Source organism: Herpailurus yagouaroundi, unplaced genomic scaffold (genome assembly GCF_014898765.1).
Source record: "Herpailurus yagouaroundi ecotype Mexico unplaced genomic scaffold, PumYag 202, whole genome shotgun sequence".
Taxonomy (NCBI): Eukaryota; Metazoa; Chordata; class Mammalia; order Carnivora; family Felidae; genus Herpailurus; species Herpailurus yagouaroundi.
Window position 1 is genome coordinate 654335 of NW_024412433.1, and position 15611 is coordinate 669945.

General features: G+C 54.7%; 3 protein-coding genes across 9 annotated transcripts in view; 2 read left to right on the forward strand and 1 right to left on the reverse strand.

The window, feature by feature from the left end:
• Nucleotides 1-3954, forward strand: part of PASK (PAS domain containing serine/threonine kinase) — a 40626-nt gene extending 36672 nt beyond the window's left edge. For 3 of the 4 annotated variants that reach the window (XM_040450399.1, XM_040450397.1, XM_040450398.1), the window contains 3 exons: nt 879-1012; nt 2629-2775; nt 3364-3954. In XM_040450399.1, coding sequence (XP_040306333.1) covers nt 879-1012; nt 2629-2775; nt 3364-3470 — 388 coding nt within the window. In that variant the 3' untranslated portion in view covers nt 3471-3954. Of the gene's footprint in view, nt 1-878; nt 1013-2628; nt 2776-3363 lie in introns of those variants that run through there. The other variant, XR_005783158.1, reaches the window with a different exon arrangement.
• Nucleotides 3955-5780: 1826 nt separating this feature from the next.
• Nucleotides 5781-13037, forward strand: MTERF4 (mitochondrial transcription termination factor 4). Its single transcript, XM_040450412.1, has 4 exons — nt 5781-5898; nt 7001-7496; nt 9743-9927; nt 10620-13037. Exons 1-4 carry the CDS (start codon nt 5878-5880, stop codon nt 10977-10979), a joined length of 1062 nt encoding a protein of 353 aa, XP_040306346.1. The 5' UTR covers nt 5781-5877; the 3' UTR covers nt 10980-13037.
• Nucleotides 11395-15611, reverse strand: part of SNED1 (sushi, nidogen and EGF like domains 1) — an 89840-nt gene continuing 85623 nt past the window's right edge. For 3 of the 4 annotated variants that reach the window (XM_040450408.1, XM_040450407.1, XM_040450405.1), the window contains one exon: nt 11400-14985. The gene's annotated coding sequence lies outside the window, so the exon portion shown is untranslated. Of the gene's footprint in view, nt 14986-15611 lie in introns of all 4 variants that reach the window. The other variant, XM_040450406.1, reaches the window with a different exon arrangement.

Consider the following 15611-nt stretch of genomic DNA (forward strand, 5'->3'; position numbering starts at 1 on the left):
CTGTCACCTGTGGTACCCTGTTGGACTTTTGTCTTCGGTCTCCAGTATTCTTGAAATCTTTCTTTGCAAAACAACACGAGACAAAAAGTGTCGAGCCTGCTTTCCTCGCTCTGGCTTGTGCAGTCTCTCACCCCGCACTTGCCTGAGGTCTGTCCTCCCAGCACCTGTCAGCGTCCAGGCCCCCCCCAGCTCGCTCTCCTGCGCCCCGACGTCCTCGACCCTCTTACCGCTCACCAGTGTCTCTCAGCCACGTTGTGTGACTGACTCCGTCTCTGTTCTCGGACCGCCCCCGAGTGCCAGACCCCCGTGACCATGCGGCTCTGGGGCCAGCTCAGCGGCAGCTCCCCACCTTCTGTGTCACGTGGAGGTGCTGCTTCTCGGGCCAGCTGTGGGGCTTAGGGCAGGGTCCCATAAAATGCCTGGCGGAGTGTTGGCATCTCACAGGTGCCCACGAGTGGAAGCCAGGTCAGGTCCTTACGATGATGAAACATGGCGACAAAGCACTATCTCTGTTCCACCCCCTCCCCCCCCGCCCCCTCCTCTGGGTCGCTGCTGTTACCTTGGCCCTCCTCCTGCTCCCGTGCAGCTTAGAGCCTCTACTCTGCTGTGCCTTCTCTGCACCTGCTCCAGTAAGCCCTCCCATCGGGAGGTGCTCCACCCTCACATGCCGCACACCCTCCCGTTTGGCAGTGGGCATCTCTCAGCTGCCTGAGCACGAAGGTTTGCTTTTCTCTCCCTCCTCAGCGCGTGGCTGGAGCCGGAGTTGAGGGCGTAGTTGAGGAGGGCTGCAGGACACGCCGAGGGCGTCCTGTGGGGCGGGCCTGTGGCTCTGGGCTGAGCCCCGGCGTGCCCCGAATGTGGCCGCCACCTCCTTGCAGGTACAAGGGGCCGGAGCTGGAGATGTGGTCACTGGGGGTCACGCTGTACACGCTGATCTTTGAGGAGAACCCTTTCTGCGAGCTGGAGGAGACCATGGAGGCCGTGATCCACCCGCCATACCTGGTGTCAGAAGGTGAGCCTGCGCTGCAGGTGCCGCGGAGACGGCTCAGTCCCCTGCCTCGGGCACAGCGCCCCTTTGTCCGTGCTGACGACCTCATTGCTCTTTCTGTGCCTCTAATGCCGATGTGGGCAGAAGGGTAACGTGACCATGACTAAACCGTCATGATAACATTACGTGCAGGAGAATCCCCCTTGGGTCCCGGGGGGCCCGCTTCTGAGACAGACGCTAGCAGCCTGAGAACCTGGCTGTGGCAGTGACTGTAAGGTCAGCACTGGGGTCAGACATTCATCACTTGGGGGCAGTGGTGGGACTCGGTCCCCTAGCAGCTGTTGGGAAGCCTGTGGGTTTCTGTCGCACCTCCGGCTCCTGTCGGGGCCACGGGGGGGGAGGGGGTTGTGTGCATTTGGGGGAAGGACCAGTGGGCTCAGTGGCCTGGAAATGACTTCCTGTGCCTGGAGTCGGCCCCTTTGGCACCCCAAGCGGAGGAGCCCCAGGGAGGGGGCTGGTAAGAGTTTCACGGGCACTGCTGGCCCGTGGGCTCCGGGGTCCCTTCCAGGCTTGGCGTCCTGTGACTCTACGGCACTCGTTTATCCTTACAAGTGGCGGGGTGACGAGCTTGAACATCTCGTGCACAGAGTCCGTTTGGAACCAGCTTGGGGTCCAGCCTAACTCCGCTTGGGTTGGAAGCCAGTGTCAGCACCGCCACGAAAACACGCCACGGATTGGGGCTTACACGACAGACAGACATCCATTTCTGTCTGGAGGCTGAGAGGCCAAGATCAGGGTGCCCGCGGATTCGGTTCCCGATGAGAGAGAGTGCCCACACGCCACGCTCGGTCTCTCTTCTTGCGAGGACACTAACCCTATCACCGGGCCGCACACTCAAATGAAAGACGTCATATAACACCCCCCGCCCCCGTCACCTCCCGAGGGCTCCACCTCCTGACACTGTCCCAGTGGGAGACAGGGATGGGGGGAGGTGTGGGGACACTGAGTCCCTAACAGCCTGGAGGAGGATCTTTAGAGCTTTGCTGAAGTCCCGGATTCCCACGAACCACGCCGCTCGCAGCACATTCTGTTCCACCCACAGCGCCTATTCCACACACTCACCAGGTTCTCAGGATACCCTCTGGGATGGTGAGGCCCAGAGTAGCCCTGGTTGAGGGGACCCCATGTTCTTACAGGAAATGGGGCCCAAATCCAGACCCAAGGCTGGGGCTCTTCCCAGAGCCTGTGCTTCCTTTGGGGGGTGGGGGGGGACAACGCAGGGCTTGCTCTGGCCACGTCCCTCTCCTCTTGTCCCACAAACCCTGTGTCGTTCAAAGCTCTGCACAGCCAGAGCCCCAAGAACAGGTCGAGTTTACGAAGCTCCGCACATTGGTTAGGTGAGCGAGGCGGGACCCTGAGCTCCATGCTTCCATTTCAGAGGGACAAGTGTCTCCTGCAGCCTGTCTGGGGCGTAGCTGGGCCCGTGTGCCAGGGACCCCAGGTTCTTGTCAGAAATGGAGGTTCCAGGGCTCAGAGGTGCTCCTGGCAGGCACACCCAGGACCTGTAGTTTTGAGACATATTCTACTTGAGCCTGGCCTGGATCCACCCACACGCGTGGGGTGGGTCTCTCTGTCCCCAGATCTCATGAACCTCGTGTCTGGGCTGCTGCAGCCTGTCCCCGAGCAGCGCACCACCTTGGAGAAGCTGGTGACAGACCCCTGGGTGACACAGCCTGTGAACCTTGCTGACTACACCTGGGATGAGGTGTGTCGAGTGAACAAGCCAGGTGAGAGAACAAGGCAGGGAGGTTCCCCAGGCTGCCTTCCTGGGTCTGAGGAGGACGATCCCTCCTCCATGCTGTCCTGGACACAAATGTCAGGCCTTGTAGCTGGTTTGTCACCTGTGGAGAAAGTGGAGCTTGATTCTGTTCCAGACGCCCCTGAACACCGCCGGGGCCTTAGAAGGTGGGTGAGCACCCAGGGGAGGCCCTGACAAGGAGGCGCCCACAGAAGGATTGGGGGCAAAGGGCTGGTGGTGGCCTGAGCCAGCTAAAGGAAAGGGTAAGGCTGCAGATGGTGGGAGTGGGATGCTCTGAGGGGACCCAGGAGCCCTGGCTCTTCAGATAAGGCTTCTGGCTGCACAGCTGGGCAGCAGCCAGCGCGTCTGGTCACCAGTGCTCAAAGCGGGCGGGCCAAGCTGGAGCTGGCGGCCCCCGGCCTAGAATCCGTGCAGCAGCTCGGCAGGGGCCAGGACTCGGGCAGTGCCAGGCCGGTTCTGAAGGCCCCTGATGTCTCTGCGGCTAGGGATTCTCCCAGCGAGAAGCAAGTGTCTTAGAGTCTTGTGTGAATGATACAATGTCTTCTTCTTTCTTCAGAAAGTGGAGGTCTGTCGGCGCTGAGTCTGGAGATGGAGAGCAGGTGCGCGAGGGAAGTGGCCCCAGAGCCATGCGAGGCCTTGTGCCCTAGGGGCGGCCCCTGCTGAGCGGACCCCAGCTCCCTGCTCCTCTGTATCACTCTGGGGGACTGAATTGTTTTCGGGCCTCTTCCATTCAGAGAAAGTAAACTCTCAAGAACTAGGCCCAGTTCACGTTCTAAAAGCTCACATGCAAAATGCTAAAAGCTCTCTAGCATTAAAAAAATGCTAGAACAAAAGCCAGTGATGCTGTAAGATTTTAGGTTTATAAATAGACTTGGAATTCACTTTTGTCATGACCTCGGGAAAGCGTTCTAGTGCCGGGTTGAGTTTGTACTGTTAAAGGGCTTTCACTTGTGGACTTCGGAAAGGCGTAAAGTTTTTTAGTCTTTCTGCTTTTGTATATACACATGTGTTTTTGTCTCCTCTGACTGGACAAGTGCCCATCGGATGTGTGGAGTTTGTAGAACTGGTTAGCAACTGACCAGACTACTTCATTAACTTATTTTCTTGAACATTTTCCAAATTAAAGCAATTTTGTAGTAAACAATTATCCTGACTTGGACTGTCTGAATTCTTCCACAACGCCAGTGTGGGAAGCGTTTCCTTTCCTTATTTTTCTGTCTGTGCACACCCGCTTGCTGCAGCTGGAGAGGGGCTCAGCCTCTGTCAGTTTGGGGCTGCCTCCCCCGGGTGAGCCGGGAGCCCTGAAGCTTGCTCAGTCTAAGGAGGCCGGGTGGGCACTGATGCTCAAGCACTTCTTTCTCCCCTCCCTCCCCCTCCCCGCCCAGCACTGCAGCCCACCCGGGCCCTGCTGTCCACCCAGACGCCCTGCCAGCACTCCCCAGACAGCCTGCGTCCAGCCCAGGCCCCACCTCGGCCGGGGCGTCCAGTCTGTCTTACTTCCCATCCGGTTCACATGCCGGGGTGTCTCTCACACACTCCGATGGCTCCGACCCATCCCCCTCCAGAGGGGACTCCAGATGCTCCCGGAGCACGTGAAAAGCAGCCTTTCTTTTTTATCTGTGGTGGAGGGGAGGGAGTGGTTGGGAGTAAGAGGGAACTCTTTCATTCTTCTCTTTGCTAAGATGGTGAGAAGAAAACAAAAAACCCCGAGGCCCCCCCCCCCCCCCCACCCTTTTCCCAGCACGTCACCCCTTTCTGCAGGTTGACGGTTCCTCTGCCTTGTCCTCCGGAAGATGCTCAGGGGTCACGCAGCTCTGGTGAAGCCCTGGGCTCATTAGGGAGCACTCAACTGTCTTCCAGTATCTTGGGACACCCAGAGAGCAGTGGTTCGTTCTCAACTGTGGGGATATGGGATATTGCTATCCCCTTCCTTTACAAAGTGCTGCCTGAGTCCCTGCTGTCACCAGAGACTGACAGGGGGAGGGGGACACGCCCTCCTCCATCAAGGACCACAAAGGCCTGGTTTTTAGGTGTGTATTTTTTTTTAAAGTGTGTAATAAAAAGTGATGTTTACTCTTCTGAGTTTGAATGAGTTTCTTGATAACTCTTTTCCAGAGTGAAAAAAAAACCCACGTTTTTCCTTGTAGTAGACATGATACTTATAACACGTAAGAGGTTACAGAATGTTCTTTTCAGACCCGGGTGCAATGGACTAAGAGGGTAAAGTCCTAGCTCTCCAAGGACTGTTACTTCTGAGGAAAAATAAAACTCATCCTTCTGGATGGCAGTAGGAGGTCTGACGTTTTGAGAGCGTTCTTTGCAGAGAGAGGCTGAGGCTGAGACAGGCTGGCAGATCTTTCTCTCTGTGTTCCCGGTGCGATTCCAGAGAGCGGCATTTTCAGAGGACTGAAGATGCTGTTGGCTTCCTAGAGCGAGGCCTGCATCTCGGCCACGACTTTATCTCTCCAGCCGGATTACCTGTTGGGGCTCGTTGACTGATTCCCTCCAGGGAGTGGTGGCAGCACACGGGGATTTTCTTAGGCTTTGGGTGTAAAAGCATTACTTTATCCTGAGAGGCCGACACTTGGGTAGTTTTGCAAGAAAACTGGAGTAAAAAAAACAAAACAAAACAAAACAAAACAAAAACAAAAACAAGAAAAACAACCAATGCTTTGGTTCTATACAGATTACAACCTTCTCTTTTGACAACGTCCTTCGTCACATGACCTGTGGCGGCGCCCAGCCCAGTGCCGGGCACGGAGCAGGTGCTCCAAGCCCTTCTCAGTCCAGAAGCCAGTGCTAGATAAAAAAAGAGGAAGCTCGTACAAACGAAGGTTCGGGGCTCGGGAGGGCGGAGGATGCCCTGAAAGACACCGGGGCTCCGTGTCCGCACGACCGGGCGTCCCCGCTAGAGGAGGGCAGGCCGGGGGACTGGGAACCTTCGCGGCGGAACGCGCCTCTCGCGCGCCCGCGCTTGCCGGGGGAGGGCGGAAGGGAGGGCTCGCGAGGGCGGAAGCGCGGACCAGTGAGGGCCGGTTTCCGGCGCCAGGGTCGCTGCCGCCTCCGCGCTATGGCGGCGCTCGGCAGGCAGGTGAGGTGGCGTCCGGTGCCGGGGATCCGCGCGGTCGCAGACGAGCCGCCGCCGGGTGGAGCCTTACTCGGGGGCCGGTGCCGCGGGGCGCTGTCGCGCGGGGTGGGATCCGGGGCGAACCCGGCGGAGGGGAGGGCGGGCGGCCGGGCGGCGACCCCGGTGGACGCCTGCGAGCGCTGCGGGTCGGGGTGGGGAGGGGAGGGTGTTGAGTGCGCGGGCGGCGACTGCGGGGTCTGCCTCGCGTGGCCCGCAACGCCGAGCCGTTCGAGGCGGGCGGGAGTTGTGTGTGTGCACCTTGGCCGTCAGGCTGATTCTGCGGAGTGGACTTAGGTCGATGAATCTGCACACTAGTGTGAGGTCCACGTCTTTGAGGTGTGGACGCCAACTCAGACCCCCGGGGGTGGCACGGAAGTTGTTTTCAACTATTGTATTTAGGATACAGCAGCTGCAGAAGGGTTTCTGGGAGATTCCCTTATCTCACTGGTAAAACAGGCTTCATGTTTTTCTGTCCTGGGTAGTTTTATGGCCAAGAAGAAAACGAGAGACCACTTGCATCTGCGTAAACAAACATTGTTACAAACTTGCTTATCCCCCCATTTGTTCTTCCCATAGACGCTGCCTCCTCCTTAAGTTAGGCCCTAATTTTACCGTATAGAAAGCTACCCCTTCTGTGAGCAGCTCCATGCCTATGAATAAACTTTGGTTTTTATCTTCCTGTTCGTCTGTTTTCAGTTAAATTTGCACGGGGGCGCCCCCCCCCCCCCTGAGCCGGGGGGGGGGGGGGGGAGTACCCCACGCACAGACAGCCTTTCTAGTTCTGTTCCTCCCTGCCCCCTCAGTTACAGTGACAAAAGCTGACAAAAGCCGGCGGACACTTGCTTGGCTCTCTGACCTCTGTGCCCTTGCAGTACTGTGCTCTCTGTATGTGAACTTCCTTCTCTGCGGGCTTTTTTAGGTTCAGATACGGTTCTGCAGATTGCTTACAAAGGCTGCTGTGCTTACGTGGGACCGAGGCACTAGGTAACCTGGCTCAGGAGCCCTGTGATGTCTGTTAAATTGGGGTAGTGAGGAATTTATTCCCCATTGGTACTCTGTCTCGTAGGTCTTTGACTGGCACCGCCTGATCCCCCTCACCTGGGCGCATGTTGCTAGGCAGACTCCTCTCGGAGAACAGAGAAGGACGTCTGCATCGTTGTTGTGTCTACTGACCACAGCCTCCAATGGAGGGGGCCTCCAGAAGGTATCCTGCGTGGAACCCAAAAAGTATGTGCGGGAACCAGAGTGCAGGACAGATCTCACCCCGGACCCCCTTGAGAAGCAGAGGACTCCTGTGGCTGGAGGGTTCTTAGAGCGAGAGAACGTCATCAGTGCCCTCCTGGACATGGGTTTCAGTGACATCCACGTTAATGAATTGCTCAGTATGTGGCCAAGTGTGCCCCCCCAACAGTTGCTGGACATCATTTCAGAATTAATACTCTTGGGTTTGAACCCAGAGCCTGTGTATGTGGCCCTAAAGAAAAGCCCTGAGCTGCTGAAGCTGCCTATAATGCAGATGAGGAAACGCTCCAGTTACCTGCGGAAGCTTGGGCTTGGAGAAGGTACAGGAAGTGCTGATTTCGTGGACGACGCTGAGGACTCGGGGTTGGGGGATGAGTAGCCCAGGTGGGATGGACTAGGGGGGCTTCTGGGGAACGTCCTTGAGAATAACACGTGATTTGGTTCGGAGGTGAGAAAGAGGAGTGACCTCTGTGGATGGCACTGCCGGAGGGAAGGGGGGACAGGCCAGGACTCTTGTCTGGTGTGCTCACTGTGGGGCCCCTGGCATCTAGAGCACGTACTACATGCTCATGCCCAGCAGATAGATGTCAGTATGTGATACTGATACATGTGTGTATATGGCATTTTTGATGTTAAACGTGAAGTGGTCTTAGTGCTTTGTGTCTGTATGACGTAGAGCCAAAGGCTTACAGAGGCCCTGGTAAAGACGTGCATTCCAACAAGGTGTCTTGATTTGCTGTGGAAAACGAGATCTTCCCAAACTCCTAGGAAACTGAGGAGTGACTGTTCCCTCCACCACGTCCCCCACCCCCTCCCCTATCCCCAACAGGATTCACACCTCAAGGATTCTAGAATTCCTTTCTTTCTTTCTTTTTTTTTTTTTTTGTTTATTTATTTTAGAGAGAGTGAGAAAGAGAGCGCAAGCAGGGGAGGTGCAGAGAAAGAGGAAGACACAGAATCTGAAGCAGGCTCTAGGCTCCCAACTGTCAGCACAGAGCCTGACACAGGGCTCGAAGTCACAGACCTCGAGACCATGACCTGAACTGAGGTTGGACACTTAACTGACTGAGCCACCCAGGTGCCCCAAGGATTCTTGAATTTCCTTGGATCTCTTTATAGGCCTTTAGGAGAAGGGGGTTAGGGGTCCATGAGCATCTCCAAGGATCTTTACCTACTTTGACCAGCGGAGGGCCACTGTTCTTTTTTGTCATTTTTGACTGTTACTGGTAATATATTGTTGAGGGCGACAGAAGGTTTAGGGATCTACTATTTCAGAGGATCTCTACGGACCTCCTCTAGAAGATAAGGAAGAAGGTAGTCTTCTCTCTTTCTCTTACTGGATTACCTGTTGTGGTATAATCTAAAAGGCTAAATTTAAGACTTTGTATGTTATGATTATACATTACAAAGCTCAGAGGTGCCTGGGTGGTTCAGTCGGTTTAAGTGTCCACCTTTAGCTCAGGTCATGATCTCGTGGTTTGTGAGTTCGAACTCCACGTCGGGCTCTGTGCTGACAGCTTGGAGCCTGCTTGAGATTCTCTCTCTCTCTCTCTCTCTCTCTCTCTCTCTCTGTCCCTCTCTGCCCCTCCCTCCTTTTTCTCTTTCTCTCTCTCAAAATAAATAAACTTTAAATATTAAAAAAAAAGATGTTCTTCCTCTCTATCTGCCCCTCCTCTCTCCTCCCCCCTCAAAGAAAAGAAAAAAAAGACCATATGCCCCAGTTTGCGTAGGGTAATCTCAGTTACCAGTTACCCTAATGCATTTGTTAATAGGACCTCTTTCACTCAGAATTGCCCTAATTTGGATATAATATATGGTCATTTCACTAACTAGGACATCAGTGTTTATGGCTACACATCATGAGTATTCTTATTATTACATTAATTATTATCATGGAAGTCCTTTTCATGGAGTTTAGGCTCCCAGATCTTAAGAACGTTGCTTGTCAGTGCTTCTGTTTTATTATGGAAGGAAACATCAATCCAAAGCCCCAGTGTGGGGGAAACTACTGTCTCATCTTACTGTCTCATCTTTCCATAAATCCCCTGTGAAGTTTTTTGTTTTTTTTTTTTTAATTTTGGAGAGAGATTGTGCATGAGCAGGGGAGGGGCAGAGGGAAAGAATCTGAAGCAGGCTCCACGCTCAGCACAGAGCCCGACGTGGGGCTGTATCTCATAGGATCATGACCTGAGCCAAAATCAAGAGTCAGACACTCAGCCAAATGAGCCACCCAGGTGCACTAACCCCCCACTCCCCCACCGTGAAGTTCTTCAGAGGAAGGGGGCAAGAGGAGGAAGCCGAGAATGTGAGGTTAGCGGCTTTCAGCCGGGAGGCCAGCAAGAGGCCCCCTCTTTGTATCAGGGAGGGAAGGTTGGTGAGTCTCAGAAGTGAGAGAGAGTCGGTGGGGAGATGTGTCGTTTTGGCGCTCCTGGGCGGGCAGCGGACGCTGTCACTCGTGGAGGAGAGCACCCTGGTCTGTGTTTCAAATGCTGGCTTGGGTGTAGCGAGCCCTTGGTTTTCTGGACGATCCTGAAATGATGCACTTGCCCTTTTTTATGTTCTGCAGGGAAACTCAAGACGGTGCTTCTCTGCTGCCCTGAAATCTTCACCATGCACCAGAGGGACATCGACAGCATTGTCGGAGTTCTCAAGGAGAAATGTCTTTTCACGGTACAGCAGGTGACCAGGATTTTGCACAGGTGCCCGTATGTTCTTCAGGAGGACCCCGGTGAACTGGAGTACAAGTTCCAGGTGAGGGTGCCTGGTCGGGGGTTTGGGAAGGGACAGCCAGTGCTTCAGCTGTAGGGAGGGGCCGCTCCACCGAGGGAGGCCTCAGGCGCCCTGAGGGTGAGTGGATGAGGCGAGGGGCTTAGATCCTCTTTGCAGGAGCCAGAGAGAATCGGCCTCTGGTCTTTCACCCCTTTATGTAGGACCTGTTCTGCAGTTTTTCTGCCATTGATGGGGGGTCACCCAGTCTCACTCCTGGGGGCCAAACGGGGCCTCTGCTTGAAATAGCTAATTTAAAAAGAGCTGAAAATCTTCCTTTCTTTAGAACCTATTCTGCATGTTGATTTTAGAAGTGTAATTGTGACAGTTGTCCCAACTTTTGGGTAACAATTATGACAACTTAGGTCAAATTGTTAGATGTTTTCTGAATTTTTTGCCTGTTCTTTCCATACTCACGGTTTTTTCCCTGAGAAAAACAGAACTGAATTTATCTCCCTTGTCCCTTTATTTTCTGCTAAATTTTTCTCAATATGAATTTGAAAATGTTTTGAAAACTCAGTCGTCACATAATTGCCGGGTGTCATGGAGTGTCCTGCCACTGTTAGTTGGGTGGCCCTTTGTGAGTGCGTTTGGACAGCTTGAGGCGATTATGGACCGTAGAAGGGCCGGTTGTAAGTCACTGTGCCTGGGCCTCCTAACTGTGTCTGTGTCTCCAGTATGCCTATTTCAGGATGGGGGTTAAGCACGCGGACGTGGTGAGGACCGACTTGCTGCAGTATTCCATCACCAAGATCAAGCAGAGACATGTGTTCCTCGAGCGCCTAGGACGGTACCAAACCCCTGATAAGAAGGGCCAGACCCAGGTCCCCAATCCTTTACTCAAGGACATCCTCAGAGTGTCAGAAGCTGAGTTTCTGGCCAGGACAGCCTGTTCTTCTGCTGAGGAGTTTGAAGTTTTTAAGAAGCTCTTTGCTCGGGAGGAGGAAGAGAAGTCCGAGAGCCCCATGCCTGACCATAAAAGCTTAAGTCTGGACGAGGAAGAGGAGGAGGAGAAAGAGGAAGAGGAGGAGGAGTGATGGAAGGACAGGAGTGAAGAGCCCACAGATATCCAAGAATGTTTTAATTTTCTCAGAGCTCTTGAGAGCTTCACTTGGATCTTCTCAGGTTATTTTTCCTTCTAAAACTGGTCTTCTAGTGAAAACATTGTTATAAATCACCTGAGAAGCAGGTCAGACTAAGAAGGAACTGCATTAGTTTGATCTGTCGTCGGATCTCTGTGGGGAGGGCCCTGTTCCATCCTGAATGAGAGTTACTCTGAGCTGTTAAACTCAGGGGGACTGAGTATCTCAACATCCGGTTTTGTTTTTTTCTCTGTTACATACGTGGGTGATGATTCCATGATTGTGGGGAATGGGGTTCCTCCCTCTGGTTCGAGTCAATATATATTTCCTTCTAGTGATAAAGATAACAATTATGAGCAGGCAGGGAGGCTTTTGTACATCACAGCACTTTATTCTATGAAAACAAGTAGCCGGTTTCCCACAGAAACACTCGTGTTTTCCATCCACACATACTGCTTCCTAACTGCATTCAGCATCCGGCAGCGTAAAGGGAGTTGTTAGTGATGTGTGTTTTCATCTCGCACAGCTTCTTGTTGCCATTGGAGGGTTGGGGGGCTGCTCTCTATGTCTGTGAGGACGAGGCCCTGGCTCTGACCTCTCAGGAAAGTTGGCCTCCCTGCGAGGCCAAGCTCACGGCCGGTGGGCCACATCCAGGCCTGAAGGCTCTGGCGGCCACAGGAATGTGGCCTGGAGTGCGCCAGAACAGGAAGGGGCTGGGGCGGTCTGATGTCATCTCCCTATCGCCCGTTTCACACAGTGGCTCCTGAGACCAGAGGAGAAGAGGAGTCACACGGGGTCTTTGGCGGGGTGGGACCTGGTCTCCTTCAGGGGGCCCCACGACAGCATGGTGCTGGGAGTCCCCTCGGGGAACCCGGTGGGCCTCAGGGGTGATTTAAAGAGCGGAATGTGATAGAAGTCATCTCTGAGGTAGAGGCCCGGCCCTGATGGTCTGGGCTCCGCGAGGGAGGGCTGGTGCACCTCAGAACGTCCTGGTGTCTGTCCCTCCCTTCGGGGGAGCCGGCACGGGGTTGGTGACGCAGAAGACGTTTTTGGTGATGCAACCAAAATCCAGGTCTTGGCAGCATTTTAACAACCATGTGAAAGTTCTGGTGCTCGGCCTTATTTTTCCAGCAGAGACTGTGCAGGAATCCTGTGGGGCAGCGGTTCCCACCTGTGGCGATCTTGACCCCAGGGAACGTCTGGCAACATCTGAGAACGTCTCGGTTGTTAGGACCGAGGGAGGGCGCCGTTGGGATCTAGTGGAGGCGAGCGCTGCCGTTCAACATCCTGCCAGGCCCGTGACGGCCTCACTGCAGAACCATCCAGCTGGGGTGTCAGCGGGGCCGTGGCCAAGGAGCAGCTCTAAAGCCTGGTCCGGTGGATTGTAAGCAGGCTTATGTTTGTTACATTTCTCGTATTTAAGAGAAAAGTCAGTAGCTGCGTGTTTGCGTTCCGTTCCCCCATGCGCTGGAGTGTTCTTGTAGTCTGAGCTCTGTTTGCTGTGGGGACTCAGCACCAAGGTACTTCTGTTTTCTCCGGGCTCACGTGTGAGCGTGACCACACAGAGCCACGTTCGGCGGAAGGAAAGGAGCCCAGTGAGTCCCTGTGTGGTGTCGGAGGCCAGTGTCGTGGCAGTAGCTGGCCGGCAGGAGGGTCCCTGCCGAGGCAGCTGCTGGAGGTGGCTGGCCCTGGGTTTGCCAGAGGGAGAGCAGCAGGATGGGTGAGGGATTGCTTCTGTGGCAGCCCACGTGCGGCGGCGGAAGGAAGGTTTTGTCTTCACTGGGTTCTCGGCCGTGGGCAAGGTTATGTGAGAACGAGAGCATTTCACTCTGCTGGCGTTTTCACTTTTCTGTTTTGTGGCGTCCGAGTGACCAGTACTCTCCCTCAGATGGGCTTTTGTGTCCAGTCGGGGGACTAAGTGGAATTACAAATTTCTATGACTGGAATGGCTAACCTAGCAACTCATGATTGCTCCTTGCATTTTGATGCAGAAATAAATTTCTACGCACCTGATAATTTTCTGATTTGCATTATTACTAATTTCTTCAGGTGGAGTTTGAGCGTATGTTCGAGGAAGACGCTACAGTTTTGTGAAAGAACTGTGTGAAAAAAGCAGTGTCTCATTTAGAATGTTTCCAGGATGAATTGTGATTCCTTTAGCATCAGGAGATGTTTTTACTAGACTTACTAGATTTGTAAAACATCACGATGAGTTCATCATAAGACGGCACCAAGCTCAGGATTCAGTAGACTGTTTCTTGTAGAAACAAACGTTTCTGAGTTAAAAACTGAAACACGCTAGTGTTCGCCTCACGGCTGAGGGGCTTGAGGTCATTAGCATCGCAGTAGAAAGTTTCATCTCCTTTTCCAGTGATATCACTTGATCTCGCCACTTGCTGGTGATGCTGTAGCTTTCCGTAGGCACACAGCGACAGGTCCCAGGGACACAGCAGAAGTCAGCAGTACGCGTGTCTGTACGTGGTCTCCTCTCACTCCCCCAGTGCCGGAGCCCGCAATGAGCTCCCCCGTCTTCTCCAGGCGGGCCTGGGTCACTGGGGACGCTCTTGAAATGACCGTCTTTCCTTTCTGAAAAGGACAAATCGCATAATACACAGACATATGCACACAAAATTTTAATGAAAACAAAAAGCCTAAAATATACTCTAACTCTTCAAAAAAGTGATTTTAGAAAAGATGACGGGAAGGAGCCCTCTCTGTGCTGGAATGCAGACTTGGGGCAGTGTCTGTGGGAGGCGCCCAGGGGCTCGAGTTCATGTTGGGTCGGCTCCTAAAATGTACGCGACTCGAGGTGGGTTGGCTTGCTTGCTTTTGGCCTCCTCAGGGAGAAGACTGCTGGTAGAAGACTCTGGAAGGCATATGTGGCGAGGCTGCGTGGCCCCCTGTTTGCAGAGACGAAGTGTGTGAACGGCCGCGAGCCGACTGCCTACAGCAGTGTCGCTCAAGGCACGGGCTGAGCATCTCCAGCGTGATCGGGTCTCTGTGGCACCCGGCCCCGAGAGGAGGAAGGAGCCCCTGCTGTGCGCCGTGGGTACCCCCTCGGCTTCCCGAGTTGGGGGGCTCGCACGGGGCTTCCGTGCAGCTCTGGGGTCTTTGCTGCCGAGGTGCGTCATCGGGGCATGGCTTTCTCTGCGCGAGGCTGAGGCCTGGGTGACCCAATCGAGCGGGGCTTAGCCAAATGGGTAGATGAGGTCTTACTGGAACACAGCCACACCCGTCCGGTCACACGTCTGTGGCAGGGCTGCTGTGAACGCGGAGCTGAGTCGTTGCCACGGAGACCGTCTGGTCCACGGAGCCAAAAATAGTCACTGTTTGGGAAAGGGTTGGAGGCTGGAAGTGTGTAAACCCCATCTTCGTATTTATTGTACTTTCTCTTTCCAATCTGCTGGACCGGGTGCCGGGTTGCGCCTGCAGCAGACGAGCGGGGGCGATGGTGGAGGAGGGTCCGACGGGCACCCAGCCCTCGGCTTCCCTCGCGGTGGCGCCTCATCGCGGCCCCTTCCTGGCGCCGCCGCCTCTGCCTGGGGGGCTTGAGAGCCGCTCGTCCTCAGCGTGACTGTGAGGTCTCGGGGGGAGAACTGCCCCCCGACCTCGGAGTCCCAGAGCAGGTGTCTGGATGTCGCAGGAGCGTTCCTGGCTGGCTGCCTCGCTTATCCGGGCCGATGCCTGATGCCTGGGCTGTCCCCGTAGGAAACGGCAGCCGGGCTTACAGCACGGGCTGCTAGAAGTGTCGCAGAGCCTGGAGGTGACTCAGCCCAGAGGGCGTCCCTGGCGTGGCCTTGGCCGTCTGTCTCGTAGAGGCGGGGGAGGGAAGCTGCAGAGGGTTCGGGCGCTAGCCAGGACCTGATGTCTCAGGCGCCCGTCTCAGTCCACTTTTAGCCCTGTCTTTCTGGGCTCTGGAAGCTCACGAGGTTGATGGAGTGTAACAAGGACGTCCTGAATCCTTTGAAGGAGAAAGAGAACGGGGCGTGAGGAGAGTGATACCCATACCTCTTTAAAACGCAGCTTCCTGTCCCCCTAGCGGTGCTCGGTCCCCGCCCCCAGGTGGCCCCGTGTTCCTGTGCATCAGAGCCTCGCTGAGCTCTCCAACACTCAGCAGGGGGAGGGCAGGTGTGCCGAGGAGCTCTGGCTGCACAACCCCGCGGTAGGGGTGTTCGGGCGGCACCGCAGGCCGCCGGCTGCTCCCTTCCGTTAGGCGATGCCCTTGAATTTTGGCTCTGAAGACACAGGCTGTCCCTTGTTGCTCTGGATTGAAATGAACTCCTGTTGGTGGTGTTTTCTCCATTGTTTGAAGAATGGGTGTCCTGGAAGCTAGTATTTGATGATCTGGGAGTTAATTGAGGGTTTCTGATTTGTTCTTATACTAATGGACTTGTTGAGTTTTAGAGAAAGGTACTATTCTTTCAGGTGACTTATTGTGATACAAAGGTTTCAGACCCAAGCTATACTTGTGGGTTCTTGTCCCGGTAGCAAATTGCTCGCGAGCCGTGGGGCGTGTGTTGCGTTGTGTGTCTGTGGGGTATGAAATGGGAGGGGAATGATGCCTTTGGGTAGACAAGCTGAACGCAG